General features: G+C 42.1%; 1 protein-coding gene across 1 annotated transcript in view; it reads left to right on the top strand.

The window, feature by feature from the left end:
* Positions 1–25,822, top strand: part of LOC143437301 (uncharacterized) — a 281,257-nt gene that overhangs the window by 71,525 nt on the left and 183,910 nt on the right. The window contains 1 exon segment of the mRNA XM_076922110.1: positions 6,349–6,367. Within this exon segment, the coding sequence (XP_076778225.1) occupies positions 6,349–6,367 (19 nt within the window).

Genomic DNA, 25,822 nt, shown 5'->3' with positions numbered 1-25,822 from the left:
ATTTGAACCTCACATATTTTGTATTATGCTATTTTTAAATATGGTCCCCACACACTCATGTGTTTGCACAATCATATGGGGGCCAGGCAGTGGAATGTGGTAGTATAAATATGCTTGGCTCAGGGAGTGGGAGGAAGTTATTATGAGATGTGACCTTGGAGGAAGTGCATCACTGAAGGCTTTGAAGTTCCTCCCAGTGCAAAATGGACCCTCCTACTAGCTCCCTGGCAGACAGTCTCTTCCTGGCTGCCTTTGGATCAAGAAGCAGAACTCTCAGCTTCTTCGCCAGCATCATGTTTCCTTTCATGCCTGCCTTGCTTCCTGCTATGTTGAAAAAGGTCTAAATCTCTGAAACTGTAAGCCCATCCCAATAAAAACTGCTGCTTTTATAGGAGTTGACTTGTACATGATTTCTCTTCATAGCAATGGAAACACTAAGACAGACACCCTGTGAGTGTATTTAATACAGCCAAGCTTTTTCACAATTCTCTACTCTACATTATCATGAAAGAATATGTGCTAGCATATAAGCTCACTCCCTGTGACTCAGGACACACTCCCTGTGACCCCAGACACAACTTCTGTGTCTTAAGCATGCTCTCTGTAACTCAAGGCCAGTCTGGTCTACAGAGTGAGTCCCAGGACAGTCAGGGCTACACAGAGAAGCCCTGTCCTGAAAAACCAAAGAAAAAGAATAGCATCTTGTATACTACTTACAGAGGAAAATGGAAAGAAATGGGAGACCTCTAAGAACCCAGCAGAAACTCTCATACAACAGGACAAACTTGGGAGGAGTCTCATAAACAATGCTGCAGAAGGAGAATGCACCTTATCTCAAGAACATTCCTGCCCAAGCCTATGGGGCCTTAGGACTGATAACCACAGCCCCATATGGTAGAAAGGGTTGGGTTCTGGGGACATAAAATGTCATGAAGGCCCTGCCCCAGACCATCAGTGTTTCGCGCACCTCTTTTGTGTCCCCTTCACCCGCGAAAAAGGACATGGAGGCAGTAATCGGGTATCACTACAGACAAGGCTTTACTTCTTGTAACAGCAGAAGCGGAAAAGACCCCAAGCCCGGGAAAGGCACTGCTATATATACCCTAGAGTGGCGTGTTCACTTCTGATTGGCTGTTCACTCATCACCCCATATTATGCCCCGGGATGGGCAGTGACTTTGGCGCACCTTTTGCCTTTTGCACCTGTGCAGTCAGTTGTTTACAAGTGGGAGGACAGGATGTCCGCACCATCTTGGAATGGCGAATCACTGCGGCTCCCAACACATCAGCAGCTCTCCCAAGGATATTCCTGCCTTTAGAAAAGGAGCTCTATTTTATCTTCAATCCATTGGGGCCTCAGGATGAGCTCCTCAGGCCCAGGTCCCAGACTGTTATTGGCTCTGCCAAGTAAGTTACTGGGTTTGAGAAGGACTCTGTACATTAGGGCCTCATGGAATGATTTGCTTAATAATGCTAGCCCCCTGCACATCAATGTCTCTCTCTCTCTCTCTCTCTCTCTCTCTCTCTCTCTCTCTCTCTCTCTCTCTCTTTATCTCTGTCTCTCTCTTTATCTCTTTTTCTCTCTCTCTCTGTCTTAATGTTAAATTGAAAATTTCAATATAAGACTAATTAATATTAAATTGGAAATTTCAATACAGGAATAGTTAATATTAAAATGCAGATTTCAATATAGGACTACTTAATAATAAATGAAATTTTCAATATAGAACTAGTTAACATAAAAATGAAAATTGCAATCTAGGACTAATTATCATGGAATTAGAAATTGGAATCTAGGACTAGTTAATATTGAATTGTAAATTTAAATATATGATTAGTTAACATTAAATTGTAAGGTACAATGTAGGACTAGTTAACATGAAATTGTAAATTTCAATATAGGACTAGTTAACAAAGAATTGGAAATTGCAATCTAGGATTTGTCAACAGGGAATTGTAAATTGAACATAGGGTTAATCAACTTGGAATTGTAGATTTCAATCTAGGCCTAGTTAACATTAAATTGAAAATTACAATCTAGGACTAGTCAACATTAAGTTGTAAATTTCAATATAGGACTAGTTAACATTCAATTGTAATTTGCAATATAGGACCACTACAACAGGAGAGTGTCCTCTCTCATTGGCTTATTTCTCTTGGGCATAGGACAAAGCTTTCTTTTTCCTGGAATACACAGGTTTTCTGCTTATGATTTTGACTTTCATGCACACATTGCTTCTGCCAAATCCACAATCCATGGACATGCTGAGTGCCTCATTCACCATAATCACATTCCACACAGTATTGATTCTGATCAAGAAGCTCATTTCACATCAGAGAAGTGAGACAGTGGACCAATAATCATAAATTATAATGGTATTAATTACCATATTCCTTATTACCCTGAAGGTGCTGAACTGATAGAAAAATAGAATGAACTTTAGAAGGCACCTTGACACAGCCAATTATGGGGCAGCCACCTGGAGAGCTGGGCAGGGTCCTAGGCTGTATGTATTTTGAATCAGCTTCCAGTATTTGGTACAGTTTCTCTCAGAGCCAAGATCCATGGTTTCAGGAATCAAGGTTGTTGCAAACCTGTGTGAAGGTTGCAGTCCCCCAAATCTGAGTGGAACTCAGCTCAAAATGGAGGACTCCCTTTATCAGAAGGGCTTCAATTTCTCAGCCTCAATTTATCTAGACAATATCCCTGAACACAGGTGGCTGTCCTTATCAAAAGACTGTCCCTGTGTGGAGCTACTTAAACTCAGCACACAGGTTCCATTCTGGCTTCCCTGCCCACATGATACTTAGATATACTATTATGACCAATTAATCCTTTCCACCTGTACCCATAAAGGCCCTCATATACCTTATTTCTGGGACTATAAAGTAGAATTGACTCACTGTGCTGCTCTCCGGAGTTAATTTTATAATACAGCCATCTCAAGCCAGATTGCTGTGGCTGTTCCCTTTGTCCTTACCGTTTGGTGGCTAACAACCACCCAAGAATAAAGAAGACCCACACCAAAGCTGCCAACCTTAGTGGCCCAGTAGGAAAAATGTCAATGTGTCTTATATTCCTGTGTTTAGCCTTTCCCATTCTTCAGGTTTCTCACAAATTCTCCTGTCTTTCCATGAATCCATCACTGGTGAGGCTGTGACAAGATGAATATGAGTGGGCTGGCACTGCAGTAACCTTTGAGAGGATATCTATACTTTTTGGTGTTTATGCAATGGATCCTTCTACATTGTTAAACTGACCAAAGGGGTGATATAGAAAGAGCAGCAGTTATGGTGCCTCAGAGAAGAGTCCTTCTAAAGGGACAAAATAAAACAATAGAGATGACAAAGATTCTCCAAATAAGACATTCATGGAAGGCAGCACACAGGGAAGGATTCTGTTATTCGATTCGGGTAACATCCAAAATACACAAAAGCCAGACTGTTAGGACCATTATAATTTCTATTCAGAATGTAGTTAAGAACATAATTAGGGCAGTATTATGCTTATTATAGGAAGAAAATAGGCAAAAGTACCACCTAAAAACCAATGTCATGCTTTGTATTGGGTGTTAGAAGACTGATATTTTTGACCTTCTTTTAAGGTCAGTAGTTTGGTGAAAAAATATTGAGGAATTTTGGATAATCCATTATAAGTTTAGATTCAACCACCGATTCTCTTCTATTAGAATCTTGTGTAATATATGAAGAATTAATTTTTGAGGAAATACTCCTAGTTTCATTTTTTACATGGGTTATGTTTTGTAAGTTGAAATGTGCATCTATTATGAGTTGGATAATATTTCATAGCCCTTCACAAAAGGATATAACTTGAGCCAGCTGTTTGCTTCATTCTAACCCTGCATGAAGAGCAGGTACCTGCTACTCCTACATCACATTTAAATCAGGGAGCATGCATGGTTACTGTAATGAAGGACATAGTCTATTAATGAGAAGTTCTCTTTGATAGTGAGATGGTGTTCTATATATGGTAAATATAGCTTTTAGATTTTTCCTCAGTGTTTAATAAGGCTGTTCAGTTTTTCTCAGCTGTATGTAGACCCTGGCATGCTGAAGTAACCAAAGGGGTTTTCCTTCATCTGTTATATTGAGATACATCTATATATGACAAAGAGAATCAAGATTGAGAATTTATTTTCTAAATTCAAACAAAATTTTTCAAACAAAAATTTTGAGGACTCTTGTTCCTTCACTTGCTAAAAAGACACACTGCATTTTGAAAGTGATCATAGTTATATATGCCTGCTTAAAATTCCACATTTAGCAAAATCAACTTCTGTTTACCTTCTGTTAAGGCTTATCAAAATTTCATATCTAGGTTATCACTTGACCTTCAGAAGGTCTGTATCTTCAAGCTTTCCTTTGTCCTTTTTTTTAGTGAACATTACTTGATAGCTTTGCTTGGACTGAGTGTGACTTCCCTTGGAAGCGCTGAGGGAATAATCCCTGTATTTTGACTCTCCTCAGTGTAGACTGCACACAGGATATAATTAGACTTAGATCACAGCCAGTTTCTCATAAAAGTGGTTCTGAAGACAGAGACTTTAATCCCATATGTATTTCCCATAAATCTCATAATCTAAGTGCCTTCAGTACCTAACTTATTCCTTCAGAATTTCCAAATGCTTTGTATTTTTTCTTCTCACTTTGGACATTTCATCCTAATCTATATATACTTCCTTCTTTATTAAAGCCATTCCGATCTTTAGATCATTCTATCATTTTATATATGTTAATACCATAGGATACAATAGGTTAAACAAATAAATTTACAATCTTTTGTGAGAATATTTCTTTAGGAGAGGGGAATAAGCAATTTATATCCCCTCTTTCTAAGTTCTCAATGGCTCCACAATTCAAAATTATCATAGTCCAGCCTAGGATAGCAGTGAAATTATTCGTTTTACTTGCAGAAAACTGACAAATTGTTCCTTATGAGACTGTAGATATCCTGCACTCAGTCATATCAAAAATATTTTACTCAGTTTGTCAGGAGACAAATTCACATTACCTAAATAGTCATTCCATTTCCATACTTTACAAATACTGACCAGCCATGTTCTCTCTCTCTCTCTCTCTCTCTCTCTCTCTCTCTCTCTCTTTCTCTCTCTTTTTCTCTTAGAGGGTTAGCAATATTTAAAAAAACCCTGCTGTGATTATTTTAATTCAACAGAGCTGAAAATATGAAAATGTTAGTTGTTTCATTTAGAAAATAAAACACAAGCCCTGAGGTAGATCTTTCAATCATTTTATATTTATTTGTTTTTAAATAGGCTTTACTGGATATAAATATCTCTCAAATCATTAACATGTTTATGTCTGTATAAAAATTCAAATATGTGTTTTTTATATTTAAAAGGACAGATATGTTGTTCTAATATGACTGAGGACAATGTCCATTATGAATAGCATCTGCTAGTCTAGGAGCAGTCAACCCTTTAAAAATAATTTAGAACCTTATGGGATAAAGACCATGTTGTGTACTAGAATTGGGATAGGGTTCAATTAGATACCATTGTGACCAGAATTGTATGATTACATATATCATGTCCTTAAAAATAGACAATAATATTTAAATATATATGTTCATGTTACCTATTTTAAAGAAAGATTCAGACTAGTATTATTATTTTATATTACTTTTCTCTGACTGGGTACATGGATTAAATATACTTTTCTCTTTTTGTGTTAATTTTTAAGTTTAATTAATTATGAATAAAATAAACTTAGGCCAGCATATCCAATTTACTTTGCTTGTAATCCATTTGCAATTTCATACATGATATTAATCACAAACAATGATCTCATGTGCATAGTCTATACATAAGTAATAAAAGGGCAAATTTTAGTAAGCCATGAATTTGTGTCTACTACTTGTCTGGGATTCCTGTTTCAGAATTTTCTTTGTCAAGTAAAAACTTTACATAGAATCTTTAGTAAGCATATTTTTAGGTTCGGAAATAAGTAAACCAGACTTGTCTAGAGCAGAAAAATACTGAGGGCATTTTGTCTCAGAGGAAAATTAGGTGCAGCAATAGGTGACAGTGAGACCCAGCATAGGGTAGCATAAATGTTCTTTGCTGGCAGCAGGCTCTGTGGCTCTTGGCAAGTTATTATCTGTTGATTATCCTTTGATTATCTGCTGGGCTCTGTGAATATCATAAACTTGGCTTCCTGCTGTAATATCCTGCAACATGAAATCAACCAGCCCTTGGGTTTTCTAACATCCCTTGCCCAACAGGCTTTATTGTGGCATTCTATTAAATCCCCTTTCTATGTAAATAGAGAGATTCATTCTCTCTATGATTTGAGATATGTTTATCTACAGAACCTGTACTAATACAAATGTTGTTTTTCTCCAATTTTCTACTAATGAAGGTGTGCTGGCAAATAATAGTGCTCAACTGTGTTTCCCTTATGTATCTGGCTTTTCTTCAGGGTTGGTTGATACCTGTCATCTGGTGGAAGGAAGCTGCAGTTTCCCTGAGCCCAGCATGAAGCCACAAACCTAGACTCTTGTTTTCTAAACAATCCCAGCACTTGGGAAGCAGAGGCAGGGAGATTTCTGAGTTCAAGGCCAGCCTGGTCTACAGAGTGAGTTCCAGGACAGCCAGGGCTACACATAGAAATTCTGTCTTAAAACAAACAAACAAACAAACAAACAAACAAACCAAACAAAGAAGACAGGTATAGCCGGGCAGTGGTGGCACATACTTTTAATCCCAGCCCTCGGGAGGCAGTGGCAGGGAGATGACAGTGATGGAATAATGATCAATAATCATATTAATCAATACTAATCAATGGCCAATAATCAATACTAGTCAATAACCAAAAGTGATCATTAATTGTGATAATCAATAATTGATAATCAGCAGACAATGCTAATCAATACCAATCAATAGCCAATAATGATCAATAATTGATGGCACACGTCTTTAATCCCAGCACTTAGGAGGTAGAGGCAGGCAGATTGCTGAGTTCAAGGCCAGCCTGGGCTACAGAATGAGTTCAGAGACTGCCAGGGCTACTCAGAGATAGCAGCCGGAGACTACATTTCCCATAAGGACTCGTGCCAAGATGGCGGTTCGAGAACTAAATGTGCATGCCCAGCAAACTCAATCCAATATGGTGGCTGCTCTTCGAACTACATATCCTATGATACCGTGAGGAAAAAGAAAGATGGCGGCCGGTCGGAGACTACATTTCCCATGAAGGCTCTGGCCCGGCGCACAGGCATGATGTATGGAAATCCTGATTGGAGCAGAGTGACTGCACCAGGAGACCACTGCTGCCGCCATCACAGTCCGGGAAAATCACCTCTGTCCAGATGGTAGTGGCAGCCTCCTTCTTATGTCACAGACCGTGCAAGGCAATCCGATTGCCTGCCCCTGGGCCGCTGCAGACCAGGGAGATGACCAGAGCTTCCAGGTACCATGTCAGGCGGGCCTATGGACACGCCCCCAGACTTGTAGGAAGGAGAACTGTATCATGTTGGGCATTGTTATTGAAAATCACCCCAGGAGGGGAGACCCTCACTCTAGTCTCCAATAACTTGCGAGACAGCAAGAGGCTTTATTTCGGGAATCATTCAGCTGAGGTCAAGACTCAGAGCAAGTAGTGTCGAACTTGAGGCCACGGGGAGAAGGGTATTTAAAGGAAAAACCACAAACCAGGGGTGTTAGGGGGAAACCAAGGAAAAATATCATAAAAATAGTGGACAGTCCCAGCCCATCATTCAGTCGGTCATGTGGGAAACATCTTCTCCTTTTTTTTCTCAGGAATTGAATCTTGCTCAACCACCTACTTTGTGGTCAGCCAGTTCCCAGATCGACCCAGCTGATCCTGACCTGTATTTTTAGTTCCCCTTTCTTTGTGGTCAGCCAGTCCCTGGAACCTGGAGCTAGTGAACCAGTTGGCCTACATTCTTGGCTCAGCTCTAGACGGTCATAAAAAACTTTTCATACGTTTTATAAATTTTTATATCTTTCAATTGTCACCTGGTAATTGTTTTCATGAGGACAAAAGGGTCACCAGTGGGTGTGAAACTGACCATCGATGGACTGTGATTACTATTCTGGGCTTTCATTTTAAGATCTAAAATAAAATACTTAGGTCCAGGCATGGTGGTACATGCCTTAAATCCCAGGAGATGAACATCAAGCAGATCTCTGAATCAATCATCCTGGTACAGAACAAGTTTTAGGTAAAGAAAAGCTTAGATACACACAAAGTGTTAGACACGTATTACCTAGCATTCAGGAGACAGAGCCATGTAGGTCTGAGTTGAAGGTTCATCTACAGAGCAAGTTCAAGGACAGCTGAGCTTAGCCTGTGAAGTTGTTGAAAAATAGAAAGCTGGTGATGAAGTAATAGAAGGAGTCATGTTCCATCCCCAGCAAGCAGAGGAACTCAGCAGCTTTGTCCATGTGGCTCTGCTTTAGAGGGAAGAATAGAAGGGACGACTGAGGCAATTGATGCTGGTTGGCTGTAGTTAAAAAATTAGTGATGATGATGAAGAAGAAACCAGCACCACTGAGGTGACATCTTCTCGGAAGTGTTTTCTGAGAGGACAAAGAAGTTATACACCAGAGGTTGCCAAGGTTGTTCCTTGTTGTGCACCTGGAGTCAATCATTTGTGAGAATCACCCAGGTCGTATTGGTTTCAAAGGCATAAATGAACCTGTCATGCAGAGCAGCTAAGGCTTAGCCCAGTGAAGGGAATGTATGAGAGGAAAAAAGTGAATCCTAGTCTCAGGGGAAGAACCCAGCATATTGAAGATGTCATTCCCATGGGATGAGCAGAGAGAACAGCAGCAGCAGTAAAGTGGAGTCAAGCAGAACCTAGAGTGGAATAGATGGAAGAGCTGGTGAAGTGACCCAATCTCTTTTGAGGAGCACAGAGGATCATGTGTGGATCCCAAATACTGGAACAAGAAGCTGTAATATTGAAGTTACCTTTGAAACCATAATATTTTGAGATTCCAGAGCTGTGGGGTACCTGCTCCAGAAAACAGTTTCAGACAGTGCAGTAACAGATAGTGAGGCAGGTCTTTGGATCAAGTACCCTTTCTACTGCCATGCATGGCTTGTGGTTGAACAGGAGCATCTTTCAATAATCAGGAACTCAGGCACAAAGATGAGTTTGTAAAGCCCAATCAGTTCTGTTTCTCAGAGTGCACAAAGTCCATTTGAGCAAACATCCTATGACAAACCTTGCTTGTCAACAGCCAGTCAAGGTACAACTGCAGGGTTAAGCTACATATTGATAACTAACACACCTTACAGATAAAAAGTTAGTCTACTCATCATGGTTGTCAGATGATTTTACCCCCTTGGATGGTTCCTGCAGATTATGCCAGTCATGCAGCTTTTAAAATATTAAGTTGCTGACCTGCGTGTTAATGTCTCAATCTTTCTGTAACTGAAATAAATACCCAGTACCCCTAGACTTAGTCTCTCAGTTTCTATCTCATGTGAGGCTGACTGGAGAGAATCCTTATTACAGAGCTCATAATAAAGACCTCCATGTGTTTGCATTGCAATAGGCTCCTTGTTGGTCATTCAGGTCTCTATGACTTGGGCATAACATCTTAATGCATTGACTGGAACCCCAAGATCCTCAGGACTCCCAACTAAAGGACTGAAAGGCCGGTTGTTAAGATGAACCATTGTTTCTATGTCAGTGGCTTGTCTGCCAGATTTGTGTCTGTGTGCCTTGGTTTTTAGGTTTTTCTTGAGTATCTGTGGAGGGAGATGACTAAATTGAACCTGGAACCCTGCTACAGTGGATATGCTGGAGAGTAGTAGCCCCGAAGTGCTTCGAAGATGTTTCACAGCATGGTATAGTGGACGATGTTTCTCTGGTCTTAATTTCTGGGAAGGTTAGAGCAGACTTGGAACCCTGACAGGGCTCACAGCTGCCATCCTGTCTTCATTTTCTCCTTTGTCCAAGTGGAGGAATCTGCTGGGTACCCTTGACCACCCCCTTGTGGCTCTCTATTTTGTGTGTGGCACTTTGTTATTCTCTGACTAAGGAAATGTGACAGACTCCACCTTAATCGATTTAGTTACCATCCCCACACCTTGGGATAAATCCTTTTTAACAACAGGACCAAGACCCATTGACTAGTCCATGACAGAGAGCTCTTTGAGACAGCATCCAGGGCAAAACCAGGCTCTGCCTACCTTGTTTTACAGGGTAGAAAGATAACAACCTCATTTCCCACCTCCTGAACTACCCTCTGCCCAGTTCATATGTGATTCTGTAGTTTTGTACTTGCAGCTGTCATGAGATGGAAGGTCATTCTTCATCGATTCTAACAAATTTAGCAGATCTTCCTTGGTTCAGAGATCCTGTCCTTTGTGGTGATCATTTCTGGGTCTGTGAGACAATCTGCTTTTCTGTCCACCTTCCAGCTGTTTTAGCCACATCTTTGGTAGCACTGGCCTGGAAACCCAGAGTTAAAGATGCCTCACCCCAGGTCAGCATAGCCTCTAAGCTCCCCATTCCAGTGTATCCTCCGCTCCTCTGAGCCAGGTGCCCTCCCTATTTTGTCCTTGCTCAGCCACAACTCCAAGATCCTCATGGGGTGGCAGGAGCTTCTGTATTGATATGGTTAGCTCATTGGTTTTGTGTTTTTACAACTTCCTCATTTATTATTGTATCTGTGTCATACTTGTTTTTGGTTCTCAGCATTTCAGAGCTACAGTCATCTGAAGGAACCCCAATTGAGGGTGTGTCCTCATCAGGATAGCTGGTTGCTATGTCTGTGAGAGATAGTTTCAATGATTGATTAGGAAGACTCTTCTATGCCGGGCAGTGATGGCACACACCTTTAGTCCCAGCACTTGGGAGGCAGATGCAGGCAGATTTCTGAGTTTGAGGCCAGCCTGGTCTACAGAGTGAGTTCCAGGACAGCCAGGGCTACACAGAGAAACCCTGTCTCGAAAAACCAAAAAAAAAAAAAAAAAGAAGAAGACTCTTCCACTGAGGGTGGCAATATCCCTAGGCAAGTGGTCCTGGGCTGGATGAGAGAGCAGGCTGAGCTTGAGACAGTGACCAAGCAAGAGAGCAAGCCAGGAGACAGTGTTGGTCCATGTTTTTTGCCTTTAGTTTCTAATCTAAGCTTCCAAAATGATGGACTGTGATCTGATAGAGCCATGTACAACCACCACTTATTACCTGAGATGCTTTTGTTTAGAGAATTCAATCACAACAGCAGAGTAGCAAGTTAGAACAACAACATGGTATCAAAGGATTATTTTGCTGCTGGACAGAATCTATGTTGTAGATTGTATTCTTGTGGACAGGAACAAATGTTGGGTAGAAAGGTTTTTGGATTGGTTGTTGTTTCTAACACACCACTGGGGGTCCTGGCTGACTCCAGATGTGGCCTCTTCAGCATCCATATCTAACTGCTATGCATCTCAGATAAGATCGACCATATAGACTCCAAGGTGCCCTCCATTTCATGGTCTCTGGCACATCCTAAATGTACTTCCTCCCCCTGCCAGCTGCAGATTTTGATTCATTTTCCCCCTCTGGCCCTCTCTTTTCTCTCACCACACCTGTTCCTAGTTCTCTTAGATTCCCCTTTCTTATCTGCTCTCCCATCCAGTTCTCTCTCTTCCATCTGCCTCCTATGATTGCTTTATTCCCCCTTCTGAGTGAGATTCAACCATGAACATTTGGGCCTTCCTTCTTGTTTACTTTCTCTGTGGCTATGGATTGTAGTGTGGGTTTCCTGTATTTTATGATTATTATTCGCTTGTAAGTGAGTACATACATGCATGTGCTTTTGGGTCTGGGATACCTCAATCGAGATGATAGTTTCTACCTGTATCCATTTGCCTGCAAAATTCATGATTTCCTTGTATTTAATAGCTGAATAGTTTATCCTTTTGTAAATGAACCACATTTTCTATATCCATATTTTGGTTGAGCAGCACCTGTATTATTTCCACTTTCAAGTTATTATAAATAAAATGGCTCTGAATTACTGGAGTCCCTACTTTAGGTCACCTGCCTTCACAGAGCTCCTATTGTATCTCCTGTTGGTCCTTTGAGAATGTGTGTGCTCCTGGGTATCCATGATGGTGTATCAAGTCTCTATTGGGTTAGGTGCATCCTCTCATCTGAGGTCAGACGTGGCAGCCCAGTTATGGGAACAGATTCCAATGATAAACAGCAGCTTTAGGGACTGATCCTGCTACAGGTGTTGGAGGACAATTATGAAGACTGAGCTGCACATCTGCTACTTACAGGCGATCGGTCCTTTGTCCAGCCTGTGTCTGTTATTGTTTTTGTCTCAGTTTCTTAATGTCCCCAAGTATCAAGGTTAATTGAGGCTGCTGGTCTTCTTCTGGAGTTCCTATCCTGTTCAGGGCCCTTAATCCTTCCGCCAACTTTTCCATCAGAGTTACTAAGGTGAATGCAATGTTTGACTGTGCATCTCTGCTTCTGCTTCAGTCAGCTGCTGGGTGGAGCCTCTCAATGGACAATTATGCAAGGCTCCTGTGTGGGAGCAACACTTAGTATTCTTAATAATGTCATGGATTCAAGCTTGTCTATGTTGGTCTCCAATTGAGTGAGTTTTCATTGTCCACTCCTTCATTCTCTACTCCATCTTTACCTCGGCATTTCTTATAGACAGGATGAATTTTGTTCTGGGTGTTTTCAGTGTTGTGGTTGAACCTGATCCTTCAGCTTTCTTCTCATGCTCCCATACATTCCCCATTTGGACTCTGTCCCTAAATCATATAAGATACTGTGCACACATTTGCTGTTCAATCCTATGCTATTTTGCAAACCTGGTGGTTTTATATTTTTAACTTTATTCATTCTGTTTTTGGTTTTCTAGAACAAATTTCTCTGTGAAGCCCTTCCTGTGCTGATTTTAGATATAGAAACCACATAAGCCACCTGACATGTTTTTGTTCAATAAGCACATGATTTTGTGCTGCTCTTCATCCACATATTTAATTTTGAAATTCAGCCTAATATATAAATTATATTCTATTTCTCTGGATGGCTTATGCTCATGTCATCAATATTATCTGATGCTTCAGATTCATTGAATTGCAGGTGTATGATGTTCTGCCTCTTATGTTTGTTGTGAAAGTTTTGAATAAATAAGTGTATTATAGCTGGGTACATGAATATGAATGTGTGCCTCATCTTTACTGTTGTCAGAAGATGACCTCAGAACTCCTGATATTGAAGAAATGGGCAGGTGTTGGTCCACATGTGTATGCTAGAAATTGACCACCATTATGTGGAAGACCAGCAAGAGCTTCCATCCCCTGAGCTATAACTTCTGAACTGCATTCTTTATTTCTGATCAACATATACATTACTGCTGGGTGGTGGTACTGCACGCCTTTAATCCCAGCACTTGGAAGGCAGAGAGAGGATTTCTGAGTTCCAGGCCAGCCTGTTCTACAGAGTGAGTTCCAAGACAGCCAGTGCTATACACAGAAACCCTGTCTTGAAAACTCAAAAAAAAAAACCCAAAACAGAACAAAAAACCCAAAAGATATATATTACTAATATTTTCATATGCCAAATTTTAACTGTTTAAACATGCATTGCCTTTTAGTAAAATTTAATTAATGTTGCTGTTTAAACTGGTTCACTTTATGTTTATGCAAGGTGAATAACAGAACTGCAGTGAATGTATAACTTTTTGCAGTAACTTCAGTAAAGTACTGTGAGTTCATTCTATCATTTTTGTTTCCTGCTTTATTTTTGTGGTAAAGTGAGGTTCTTAACATGTAACTTTTGATGTCCTGAAACTCATAGACTGAGCTGGCATCCAGCTCAATGATATCCACCTGCCTGTACCTCTGTGAATAAAGACATGAGCAAATATATGCAGCTTGCCCATCATTTTTTAGTTAGTAATTGTTTATCCAGCTTTTCAGATGTGTGCTCAGTACAGTTGATCTGTTTCCCCCTGCATATTTCTCTCAATTGACATTTGTGTTGCAAGGCTATATCCTATTCTAAGGGATCAGGAGTAACACAGCTGAACCCTGTGTCAAGGGTTCAAGTGTCAATATTTCAAGTTTCTTCTAAACTTACATGGTGATTATATTATAATTCGTGTGTCAGAAAATAAGTGGAGGAATCATTTGAATTATAAGATTATATTGTCTAGGAAGCATAACTTTACTTTGTAGTGATGTCAGTATCAGACTTTCTGTTGTACACATATATGTGGTATGCATGTTTTTATTTCTCAGGACTTGCTGTGATAGGATAGCTTGGATTTCTTGGTGACATATTTTCCTGGTTATTATTTATTATATTCCTATGCTGGTGTCTAGGCCTCTAGGTTTGAAGTGATTATTGATTTAGGTACTGATTTCTGGATTTGTCTTGCTTGGGTAGGAGTTTTGTTCCTGGGTTGCTGTTTGATGTCTGGATTTACAAAGAGAGTTGCCTGAGTGTTGCCTCTTTTAGTGATGTATTTGGTGGGTATCCTCAAGAGGGGATGCTGGTTAATGTTGGGAGCAGTGAGAAGAGGTGAGCAGGAAGAGATGATCTTAGCATCCATGGGAGACATAGTCAGGAGAGAGGTAAAGCTGCCTCTGGTGTTTAGTGCAGTGCTAGGGGAAATTGTGATCATTGCATCTGGGATAACAAATAGTGTGGTAGATCTATAGAAAGCTTAACTTGTGTCCTGGCAGGTAAAGCATGTGGTTGAACAGGGACTGTCTGCCTTAGTGGGGCTGAGACACAGGGATGAGGCAGGAAAGGAAGGGCAGGTCGGCATTGTATATCTTACCTATAAGAGCCATGCACAGGGGGAGAGGCAACTTCCACTGCTATTCTGTCTCAAAGTAAGTACAAGTGATATTAGGATCTGCAGTAACAGATAGTGAGGCAGGTCTTTGGACAAAGTACCTTTTCTACTGAAAGGCATAGCTTGTGGTTGAATAGGAGCATCTTTCAATAATAAGGGCCTCAGGCACAAAGATGAGTTTGTAAATCCCAATTAATTCTGTTTCTGAGAGTACACAAAGTCCACTTGAGCAAACATCCTATGACAAGCCCACCTTGTCCACAGCCAGTCAAGGTACAACTACAAGGTTAAGCTACATATTGATAACTAATACACCTTACAGAGAAAAAGTTAGTCTACCCATCATCATTATCAGATGGTTTTTTGCCCTTTTGATTGGTTCCTACAGATTATCCCAGACATGTAGCTTTTAAAATGTTACGTTGCTGACCTGTGTGTTAATGTCCCAATCTTGCTGTAACTACAATAAATACCCAGCACCTCTAGACTTGGTCTCTCAGTTTAGATCTCACGTGAGGCTGACTGGTGAAAATCCTTATTACAGAGCTCATAATAAAGACCCACATGTGTTTGCATTGCAATAGGCTCCTCGGTGGTCATTGTGCTCTCTGTGGCTTGGACATAACATCTTGGTGCATTGACCCAAGATCCTCAGGACTCCCAACTAAAGGATTGAAAGGCCAGTTGTTAAGATGAACCATTGTTCTTCCTGTGTCAGTGGCTTCTCTGCCAGATTTGTGTGTGTGCCTTGGTTTTCAGGTTTTTCTTGATTATATGTGGAGGGAGATGACTAAATTGAACATGAAACCCTGCTATACTCGATATGCTGGACAGTCACAGCCCCAAAGTGCTTCAAAGATGTTTCAGAGCCTGGTATAGTGGACGGTGTGCCTGTGGTCTGAATTTCTGATAAGGTTAGAGCAGACTTGGACCCCTGCTACAGGGCTTAAAGCTACCTGCCTGTCTTCATTTTCTCCACTGTCCAAGTGGTGGAATCTGCTGGGTAGCCTTTACTGTCCCCTTGTGGCTGTATATTTTGTGTGTGGCACTTTGTTATTCTCTCATTGATGAAATAAGACAGACTCCACCCAAGTCGATTTAGTTACTATCCCCACAGCTTGGGTTAAATCCTTCTTAACAACAGGACCTAGACCCGTTGACTAGTACATGACAGAGAGCTCTTCCAGACAGCATCCTGGGCAAATTCAGGCTCTGCCTACCTTGTTTTACAGGGTGGAAAGACAAAGATCTCATTTCGCACCTCCTGAACTATCCTCGGCCCAGTCCATATTTGACTCTGTAGTTTTGAACTTGGAGATGTAATAAGATGGAAAGTCATTCTTCATCAATTCTAACAAATTTAACATATCTTCCTTGAACCACAAATCCTGTCCTTTGTTGGTAGACATGTCCAGGTCTGTGAGACAATCTGCTTTTCTGTCCACCTTCCAGCTGCTTTAGCCACATCTTTGGTAGCACTGGCCTGGGAACCCAGTGTTAAAGACACCTCACCCCAGAGCAGCACAGTCTCTGAGGTCCCCATTCCAATGTATCCTTCCCTGCTCTGAGTCAGATGACATCCCTATTTTGTCCTTGCTTAGCCCAACTCCAACTCCGTCATGGGGTAGCATGGCCTCTTGTATTGATATGGTTAGCTTATTGGTTTGGGGATGTTACAACTTTCTTATTTATTATTGTGTCTGTGTCATAGTTGTCTTAAATTCTCAGCATTTCAGAGCTACAGTCATCTGAAGGAGCCTCAATCGAGGGCCTGCCCTCATCTGAATGGCTGGTTGCTATGTCTGTGAGAGATAGTGTTGATGATTGATTAGGAAGACTCTTCCACTGAGGGTGGCAATATCCCTAAGCAAGTGGTCCTGGGCTGGATGAGAGAGCAGGCTGAGCATGAGACAGTGACCAAGCAAGAGAGCAAGCCAAGAGATTGTGTTTGTCCATGTTTTTTGCCTTCAGTTTCTAACCTAGCTTTCAAAATGATGAACTGATCTGACCGAACCATGAAGAACAACCATTTATTACCTAAGAGGCTTTTGCTTAGAGGATTCAATCACAGCAGCAGAGTAGCAAGTTAGAACAACAACATGGTATCAAAGATTTATTTTGCTGCTGGACAGAATCTATATTGTAGATCATATTCTTGTGGATAAGAACAAATTTTGGGTATAAAGGTTTTTTGATTGGTTGATGTCTTTAACTCTCCACTGAGGTTCTTGCCTGACTGCAGCTGTGGCCTCTTCAGCATCCATATCTCACTGCTATGCATCTCAGCTAAGATCAACCCCATAGACTCCTTGTCACCCTCCAATTCATGCTCTCTGGCACATCCTAAGTGTACCCCCTCCCTTCCCGAGGCAGCTGCAGATTTTGATTCATTTTCCCCCTCTGGCCCTCTCTTGTCTCTCGCCACACTTTTTGCTGCTTCTACCTGATTCCTCTTTCTTATCTGCTCTCCCATCCAGTTCTCTCTCTTCCATCTGCCTCCTATGATTGCTTAATCCCTCTTCTGAGTGGGAATAATTCAACCATTCTCATTTGGGCCTTCCTTCTTGTTTAGTTTCTTTGTATCTATGGAGTATAATGTGGGTTTCCTGTATTTTATGATTATTATTCACTTGTGAGTCCATACATGCAAGTGCTTTTAAATCTAGGTTACCTCACAGAGATGATAGTATTCAGCTGTATCCATTTGCCTACAAAATTCATGATGTCATTGTATTTAATAGCTAAATAGTTTTTCCTTTTGTAAATTAACCACATTTTCTATATTCATATTTTGGTTGAGCAGCATCTGTATTATTTCCACTTTCAAGTTATTGGACAGGGAGGCAAGTGAAACACTTTTTAAATATGTTACTTTTGTTGAGATGATGATTTTAATAAGATTGCTTCCAATCACTAACACTGGAGTCACCATTACCAAAAAAAAAAAAAAAAATCAGCTGTTGGTGACAGGGTAATAATTTTCTAATTTGCCAGCATTCAAATCAGGTGAATGAAGATAAACTAGATTGATAGGTATATAATTTGGGAACTTTAGCATAATCCAAGGAATACTCAATTTCCAACTTTGGAGATATGTCCAATGTACCTTCAGTGTTAAGTCAGGTCAGATGATTGAGACACAGGCCATTGGCTGTAGCTGTGTGTTACAAGTCATAGAAGCTAACATTGCACATACCAACCAAGTCAAAGAGTACTGTATTAATGCCACTTTCTCTGCCAGGAAACCATGTGCTCCTTTTCAAACTCAATGTAGATGTATATTTTTTTCAATTATGTTTCTTTTTTCCCTTTTAAATTAAATTTAAATTTTTTTTACATTCCAAAGGTGTCCCCCTTTCTGGTCCCTCATCCCTGAGGTCTTCTCCCCATCTTCCTCCCTGCTGCCTCTGAGTGGTTTCTCACCCACCCACCAGACCCTACATATTTAAAGGACATTAAACAGGGTGGTGTTTTTGTTTTTTGTACTTGTCCTACTTTTTTACAAAACAAAGGTAATTTGTTTATTTGTGTTTTAAAACTGGCATTAGTAAGGACTTATCTCTTCAGAATCCTGGTATACACTGATTATCAGCTGTAATATCCTACAACATGAAAAGAACCAGTCCTTGTTTTTCTAATTTACCTTGTCTAACAGCCTTTATTGGGACATTTTATTAAATAGCCTTTCTGTATACAAAGATTCATTCTATGATTTGAGATATGTTTATCTACAGAACCTGTACTAATTCAACTATGTTTTTTCTTCACTTTGCCATTGATGAAGATGTTCTGGCTAACAATAGTGCTTGTAAGGCCCAAACAAAGGGAGAACCTCACCCTAGCCTCGGGAATTCGTGGCCACCCATTAACTCACAAGACACCGAACTTGATGTAATCAGCAGAGGTATATTTTAATCAGTATACTGAGGTCAAGACCCATGACCCACGCAGTGGCAGTAGGGTCTAACACCCAGGGCTTTGGAGACAGAGAGAATTTAAAGCCAAAAACCACAACTCAGGGGGGAAACCACAACCCAGGGGGAGTAAAGGAGGGCTATTGGAGAGCACCTGTGGAAAGTACCAGCCCATTCTTGGGGAACATTTTGTATTGGCTATTCTCTAAGAGCCTGTATGTAATCAAAATTTTTTAACCCTTTGATGCTCAACTATGTTTCCCTTATGATTCTGGATTTTCTCCAGGGTTGATTGATACTATCATCTGGTGAAAGGAAGCTGTAGTTTCCCTGAACCCAGCATGATGTTTGTTTTCTAAAATCCCTCTTTAATATTAATGGTGTTAGCATTCTGTCTAAAACTCTACCTCACAGTTATCTGGTGACAGCCAGGTATCCTCCTCCCCATAGCTACTGAAAAAAAAATTTGAAATAGGCCCAAACTAATAAGAATAGCAGGGCCCTGTGACTCATTTTCCCTAACCTAAATAGTTAAAAATGCCTGTCAGCAGTTTTGGGCCCAGTTAATTAGTTACAGAGGATGTGGATTTACAAGACAAAGGCCTGTTGAATCATTCAAGAGACTGGCTGGCCATGAAAGATAAAAAGCATGCAAGGACATATTTAAAAGAACAGAGATATGTCCAAATGAGTAATGGGCATCTGGTGTTCTTCCACCCTTCCCCCTTTTGTGCCCCCATTGGCATGCACAGCCTGCTGATGTTCAAAAATGTAAAGCAACCAATCATGTGTACCCACATGAAAATCTACCACTTCCCCCACCCATTGACTATAAAATCCCTAATCCTTTGAGCCTTGGGGTCAGCTCCACTTTCTCCTGAGTAAGATATGTGCTGACCCAGAGCTCTGATATTAAACTGCCTCCTGTGTTTACATCAAGCCGGTCTCTCGTGAGTCCTTGGGTGGGCACCATCCTGAGACTTGAGTGGGGATCTCCCTTTAGGGGTCATTCACTACCTCTCTTTAAAGACAGATGGAATATGTTCTATAGGTGCGTGTGGGGGGTATGGAGGAAGGAAATGTCTCAGCAGGCTCATGCCTCCTCCTGAGATATTTCTTCCTGGGGGTGGTTCAATGCCTCATGCTGAGACAGCTCTTCCCCAGGAGCAACCCACCACAACACAATATAGTATAGAATATAGTTTATTCAGGACATGGGGAGGAGAGTTAAGAGGGTAGTAGAGGCAGAAAAAAGCAGAGAGAGGCAGAGAGTAGAGAAGTAGAGGCTGGGCATGAGCATGAGGAGGTGGGGGGTGAGAAGAGCCCAAGTGGGCAAGAGAAAGAGAGAACAAGAAAGCAAGATATCAAAAGAGAGAGAAAAGGGCAAGCAGCCGCCTTTACAGGGGGTCAAGCCTACCCAGCTGTTGCCAAGTAACCATGGGGAGGAGCATACCTGGCTGTTGCCAGGTAACTGGGGTGGAGTTTAAACAGAATTCTAAAGAAATAACCAGTGAATCCTTCGACTTGTGGGTCAGATTGATACCTCCACTGCACACTGAGTACTGGGCTATGGAAGCTGTTCACCCTGATTACAGGAAGAAGAAGGCAAGTGCTGTGAGGAATGCTCAGGTAAGGTCTGGAGTCAGGTCCTGGTAGGTGCAGGATCATTGCTCTCAGAGGGGAGGAGCAGGAAGCTGAACAGCCAGAGCTGGAATGCTGGGTTCTCCCCCAGGGCTGGGTGGGGTGAGATTCCTCTTTGAAGACAGAAACAAATGCTAATGGAGTGCAAACCCCTCCTGAGCTCTGGAAAAGCTCTTACCCTGGTCTGGAAGCACACTTTAACCTTAAGGAGTGGTAAGACTCACTGGCCAATCTAGGCTTTCAGGCAGACCTGCCAATCAGACAAGGAGGCAGGTTCTTCCAGGTGCCATTCTGCAAGTTTGCTGTGCCTGTGCAGGCTTTAATGGTCATCTGTGCCCTGCTCTGAGCTCTGCTGTGGGTGCTGTGTGGAGACCTCAGGGAAGCTCTGAAATCAAGTCATGGTGAGCACAGAATCACTGCCCACAATAGGTAAGGGCAGGCGGCTGAGCAGTGGGAGCTGGGGTGCTGGGTCCTCTCTGGGGCTGCATGGGAAGCATCAGCCAGATGTGACCACCTGTGAGGTCCCTGGTGATGCTCCTCACATGTTAGATCAGGAGGTGACCTCTGAGTAATGTCACTATCTTGGCTGATTCTGAATCTGCCCAAAACATTTGGACCAGTTGCTTTCCTGTAGAAACACGGGTGGTTTTTCTGACTCTGCAGCACATGTGTCCAAACCCTTTTGTCTTTTGTAGAATACATTAAGAAGACAGGTATAGCTGGGCAGTGGAGGCACATGCCTTTAATCCCAGCACTTGGAAGGCAGAGTCAGGGGATGATAGTGATGGAACAATGATCAATAATCATGTTAATCAATAATCAATACTAATCAATGGCCAATTAGCAATACTAATCACTAACCAAAAGTGATCAATAATCATGATAATCAACAATCAATAATCATTAGCCAGTGCTAATCAATAATCAATACTAATCAATAGCCAATAACGATCAATAATTGATGGCACACGCCTTTAATCCCAGCACTTGGGAGGCAAAGACAGGCAGATTTCTGAGTTCAAGGACAGCCTGGTCTAGAGAGTGAGTTCCTGGACTACCAGGGCTACACAGAGATAGCAGCCTGTGACTACATTTCCCATAAGGACTTGTGCCAAGATTGTGGTCAGAAAACTAACTGCTTATGCGCTGTAAACGTAATTCAAGATGGCGGCTGGTCTTCAAACTACATATCCCATGATGCTGTGAGTAAAAGCAAGATGGCGGCGGGCCGAAGACTACATTTCCCATGAAGGCTCTGGCCTGGCGCACATGCATGATGTTTAGAAATCCCCTGCCAGATGTAATTGACTTCACCCGAGGTCCAGAGTGACTGCACTACCATACCGCCGCCGCCACCGCCACAGTCAGGGTCCCAGTGGCATCGGCGGGCTCCTTCTGATGTCACAGACCACGCAATGCAATCGTATTACCCGCCACAGACCGGGGAGATGACCGGAGCTTCCAGTACCGTGGCCGGCGGGTGGAAGCAGAGGCCCCGGGCTGCCCGTGAGCGGGTGGGGGTGCCTGTGAATCTGAGGCAGGAGCATGACCGGAGCTGCTTCCAGGTACTGTGGCTGGGAGACCTATGGACACACCCCCAGACTTGTAGGAAAAAGAACTATATCACCTTGGGCGTTGTTATTGAAAGACCCCAGGAGGGGAGACCCTCACTCTAGTCTCTAATAACTGGCAAGACAGCAAGAGGCTTTATTTTAGGAATCATCCAGCTGAGGTCGAGTCTCAGAGCAAGGAGTGTCAACCTCGAGGCCAGGGGGAGAAGGGTATTTAAAGGAAAAAAACACAAATCAGACAGGTTACGGAGAAACCAAGGAAGGGTATCATAAAAAGAGTGGAAAGTTTCAGTCCTTATTTCAGTCGGTCATGTGTGAAACATCATGTACATGTTTAAATCCCAGGAGATGAGCGTCAAGCAAATCTCTGATTCAAGTCTTCCTGATACAGAACATGTTTTAGGTAAAGAAAAGCTTAGATACACACAAAGTGTTACACATGTATTACCCAGCATTCAAGAGACAGAGCCATGCAGACCTCTGAGTTTAAGGTTCATCTACTGAGTAAGATCCAGGACAGCCGAGCTTAGGCAGTGAACTTGTTGAAAAATATAAAGCTGGTGATGATGTAATAGAAGGGACCATGTTCTAGCCCCAGCAAGCAGAGAAACTCAGCAGCTTTGTCCATGTGGCTCTGGGAGGAAAGAATAGAAGGAATGACTGAGACAATTGATGCTGGTTGGCTGTAGTTAGAAAATTAGTGGTTATGAAAAAGAAACCAGCATCACTGAGGTGAAATCTTCTGGTGAGTGTTTTCTGAGAGGAAAAAGAGGCTGTGTTCCAGAGATAGCCAAGGTTGTCCCTTGTTGTGCACCTGGAGTTGATCATGTGTGAGAATCACCCAGGTGGTATTGGTTTTAGGCATAAAGGAATCTCATGCAGAGCAGCTAAGGCTTGGCCCGGTGAAGGGAGTGTATGAGAGGAAAACAGTGAATCCTAGTTGCAGGGGAAGAACTCGGCATATTGAAGATGTCAGTCCCATGGGATGAGCAGAGAGAACAGCAGAAGCAGTAAAGTGGAATCAAGCAGAACCTAGAGTGGAATAGATGGAAGTGCTGGTGAAGTGACCCAATCTCTTTTAAGGAGTGCAGTTGATCATGTGTGGATCCCAGATACTGGAACAAGAAGCTATAATGTTGAAGTTACCTTTGAATCCCTAATATCTTGAGATTCCAGAGCTGTGGGGTACCTGCTCAGGAAAACAGTTCCAGATAGTGCAGTAACAGATAGGGATGTAGGTCTTTGGAAAAAGTACCTTTTCAACTGCCACGCATGGCTTGTGCTTGAACAGGAGCGTCTTTCAATAATCAGGACCTCAGGCACAAAGATGAGTTTGTAAAGCCCAATCAATTCTGTTTCTGAGAGTGTACAAAGTCCACTTGAGCAAACATCCTATGACAATCCCCCCTTGTCAACAGCCAATCAAGGTACAACTGCAGGGTTAAGCTACATATCGATAACTAACACACCTTACAGAGAAAAAGTTAGCCTACCCATCATGGTTGTCAGATGATTTTACCCCCTTAGTTGGTTCCTGCAGATTATGCCAGTCATGCAGCTTTTAAAATACTAAGTTGCAGACCTGTGTGTTAATGTCTCAATCTTGCTGTAACTGAAATAAATACCCAGCGCCCCTAGACTTGGTCTCTCAGATTCGATCTCATGTGAGGCTGACTGGTGAGAATCCTTATTACAGACCTCATAATAAAGACCTCCATGTGTTTGTGTTGCAATAGGCTCCTTGTTGGTTGTCGGGGTCTCTCTGACTTGGACATAACATCTTAGTGCATTGACTGGAAAGTCATAGCCCTGAAGTGCTTCAAAGATGTTCCAGAGCCTGGTAGAGTGGATGGTGTTTCTCTGGTCTTAATTTCTGGGAAGGTTAGAGCAGACTTGGAACCCTGCTACAGGGCTCACAGCTGCCATCCTCTCTTCATTTTCTCCTCTGTCCAAGTGGAAGAATCTACTGGGAAGCCTTTACCACTCCCTTGTGGCTGGCTACTTTTTGTGTGTAAGTTTGTCATTCTCTCACTGAGGAAATAAGACAGATTCCACCCTAATGGATTTAGTTACTAGCCCCACACCTTGGGTTAAATGCTTCTTAACAACAGGACCTAGACCCATTGACCAGTTCATGACAGAGAGCTCTTAGAGACAGCATCCAGGGCAAAATCAGGCTCTGCCTACCTTCGTTTACAAGGTAGAAAGACAATGACCTCATTTCCCACCTCCTGAACTACCCTCTGCCCAGTTCATATGTGAGTCTGTAGTTCATATGTTGAGTCTGTAGTTTTGAACTTGGAGCTGTCATGAGATGAGATCGATTCTAACAAATTTAGTATATCTTCCTTGGGACAGAGATCCTGTCCTTTGTGGTGGTCATTTCTGGGTCTGTGAGATAATCTGCTTTTCTGTCCACCTTTCACCTGTTTTAGCCACATCTTTGGTAGCACTGGCCTGGGAACCCAGTGTTAAAGATGCCTCACCTCAGGTCAGCACAGCCTCTGAGGTCCCCATTCCAGTGTATCCTTCCCTGCTCTGAGCCAGGTGCCCTTCCTATTTTGTCCTTGCTCAGCCAAAACTCCAAGTTCCTTATGGGGTGGCAGGAGCTTCTGTATTGATATAGTTAGCTCATTGGTTTTGTGTTGTAACAACTTCCTCATTTATTATTGTATCTGTGTCATACTTGTTTTCGGTTCTCAGCATTTCAGAGCTAAAGTCATCTGAAGGAACCTCAATTGAGGGCCTGCCCTCATCAGGATGGCTGGTTGCTATGTCTGTGAGAGATAGTGTTGATGATTGATTAGGAAGGCTCTTCCACTGAGGGTGGCAATATCCCTAAGCAAGTGGTCCTGGGCTGGATGAGAGAGCAGGCTACGCTTTAGACCGTGACCAAGCAAGAGAGCAAGCCAGGAGACAGTGTTTGTCCATGCATTTTGCCTTCAGTTTCGAATCTAAGCTCTCAAAATGATGGACTGTGATCTGACAGAATCATGTACAACAACCACTTATTACCTGAGATGCTTTTGCTTAGAGGATTCAATCACAGCAGCAGAGTAGCAAGTTAGAACAACAACATGGTATCAAAGGGTTATTTTTCTGATGGACAGAATCTATGTTGTAGATTGTATTCTTGTGGACAGGAACAAATGTTGGGTAAAAAGGTATTTGGATTGGTGTCTTTAACTCTCCACTGGGGGTCCTGCTTGACTGCAGATGTGGCCTCTTCAGCATCCATATCTTACTGCTATGCATCTCAGGTAGATCAACTCCATAGTCTCTCGCCACACCTGTGGCTGGTTCTCCCCGATTCCCCTTCTTATCTGCTCTCCCATCCAGTTCTCACTCTTCCATTAGCCTCCTATGACTGTTTTAGTCCCACTTCTGAGTGAGATTCAACCGTGCTCATTTGGGCCTTCTTTCTTCTTTAGCTTCTTTGGGTCTAAAGAGTGTAGTGTGGGTTTCCTTTTTTTATGATTACTATTCACTTGTAAGTGGGTACATACATCCGTGTGCTTTTAGGTCTGGGTTACCTCACTCAGGATAATAGTTTCTAGTTGTATCCATTTGCCTTCAAAACTCATGATGTCCTTGTATTTTATAGCGGAATAGTTTTTCCTTTTGTAAATGAACCACATTTTCTATATCCATATTTTGGTTGACTGACATCTGGGATTTGTCCAGTTTCAAGCTGTTATAAATAAAATGGCTATGAACTTTGTGAAGTCCCTACTCTAGGTCCACTGCCTGCACAGAGTCCCTCTATTCAATATCATCTGTTTCTTCTTTGAGGTGTGGGCCCCTGGGTGTCTCCACACCTTGGTGCATCCAGTCTCTGCTGGGTTAAGTTCATCCTTTCCATTGAAGCC

This window comes from Arvicanthis niloticus, chromosome Y (genome assembly GCF_011762505.2).
Source record: "Arvicanthis niloticus isolate mArvNil1 chromosome Y, mArvNil1.pat.X, whole genome shotgun sequence".
NCBI classification, from domain to species: domain Eukaryota; kingdom Metazoa; phylum Chordata; class Mammalia; order Rodentia; family Muridae; genus Arvicanthis; species Arvicanthis niloticus.
Note: the sequence above shows the minus strand (reverse complement) of the source record. Positions and strands in the feature narration are given on the sequence as shown.